Here is a 1,386-nt window from a genome sequence, read left to right on the forward strand (position 1 = left end):
CGGCATGACTTATACGTGCTTACAAGTGCGCCTCACTTTTCGTGTCAAAGTGCGCTGTTCATGAGTGCTGCCTCTTTTTTCACGCGACACGTGCCGATGATTGCAACTTCAATAACTCATTTGACTATCAAGGACCTCTCAAGTAAGCTTCATACTAGGCATAGAGACTATTGTGTTTGGCTCCTACTATCACACAATGTTTTAACGAATTCTGCCGGTTCAGTAAAAATATCGCTCTCAAATTTGCCCCTTTCTACGCTCGGCGGTTCCCTGCACGCGGGGGCGGGGCGCGCTTTTCCGGGGGCCCCTACCCCCGGACACGCGCATAGCCTAACGGCTCATTTATGTGTTTTTGGCAAAGCAGGGAAGCCAATCACACATCCGGTCTTACGCAGTTCCTTGTATTAAACATACGGTATGTTACATACCACGAGCGGTAACGAACCGCGGCAGGGTGAAGTCGGTGTAATCGTCTCCATGTAGAGGAGCGATTTTTCTCCTCACCACCCGTGAACTATCTCTTTTCTTGAGCAGCACTGGTAAGAGGATCCGCTTGGCAATATCCTTGCTTGGGCGTCATATTATGAGTGCCCAATCTCTGCAGAGTGATTCCTGGCGCGGTCGTGCCGGTAGAGTGGCGAGGAACGTGTTCGTTCAGGTGCGTCACAACTGTTGAATTCTCATCAACAAACTCTTCAGCTTAAGTCTTATTCGTAATGTCCTATACCTTCGGCCTTCTCTCGTTTGCCATTGTGACGCAAGCCCTGGGACAATCTGATTTCCCTTTCCAGGTCGTTGCTGATTACCCAGCGGGTTGTCATGGTGGGCCCGGCCCAGGGGAGGGAAGCAACATTACCGATCTCCTAAAGCCGTCCTGCATTTACAACATGAAGGGCGTCACATCTGAAGGAGTTATTAAAGAGGCTGCCGGGATCATTCTAAACACCAATCGGCCTGGGCATTATGGCAGCATGCATGTTAAGGTCACCGTGTCCAAGAAGCCTGGCACCAAAGGCGGTGCGCTGGTGGAGACGTATGGTTGGGCTCACTTGAGTGTCGGTGATGAAACTCGAGACTTCTGGTGGAACCCAGCCCCAGGGAATAATGCCTTTCTCCCTGGAGTGCCCATCCATATTGCTACTATCGACTACGGTTCTATCCCTAATGCTAACGTGAGAACGTGGACTTCGTGGCATCGTCTAGAAGGTACAGCTGATAGCAGAGGGTTGAGTCTGGAAGCCAGTGAGAAAACCTTCTCCAATAAACGCTATCCTGATTTCTTCACCGGACAACAGATTATCGCAACGAAGAGGAATGGTGGTTGGGACTATATGGTTAAGTATCGATTCCGAGCTTATCCTGCGAAATTTAAAGAGTACATCAAGT

General features: G+C 49.9%; 1 protein-coding gene across 1 annotated transcript; it reads left to right on the plus strand.

The window, feature by feature from the left end:
- Positions 1-716: 716 nt before the first annotated feature.
- On the plus strand, positions 717-1,172 carry Pmar_PMAR016345 (hypothetical protein; the record flags this gene model as incomplete). The annotated part of the gene is made up of 1 exon (XM_002779661.1): positions 717-1,172. A coding segment is annotated over one exon (456 nt), but the record flags the coding sequence as incomplete, so codon positions are not given.
- Between the last annotated feature and the right edge of the window lie 214 nt (positions 1,173-1,386).

The sequence above is a fragment of the Perkinsus marinus genome (genome assembly GCF_000006405.1).
Source record: "Perkinsus marinus ATCC 50983 genomic scaffold scf_1104296946096, whole genome shotgun sequence".
NCBI classification, from domain to species: Eukaryota; Perkinsozoa; order Perkinsida; family Perkinsidae; genus Perkinsus; species Perkinsus marinus.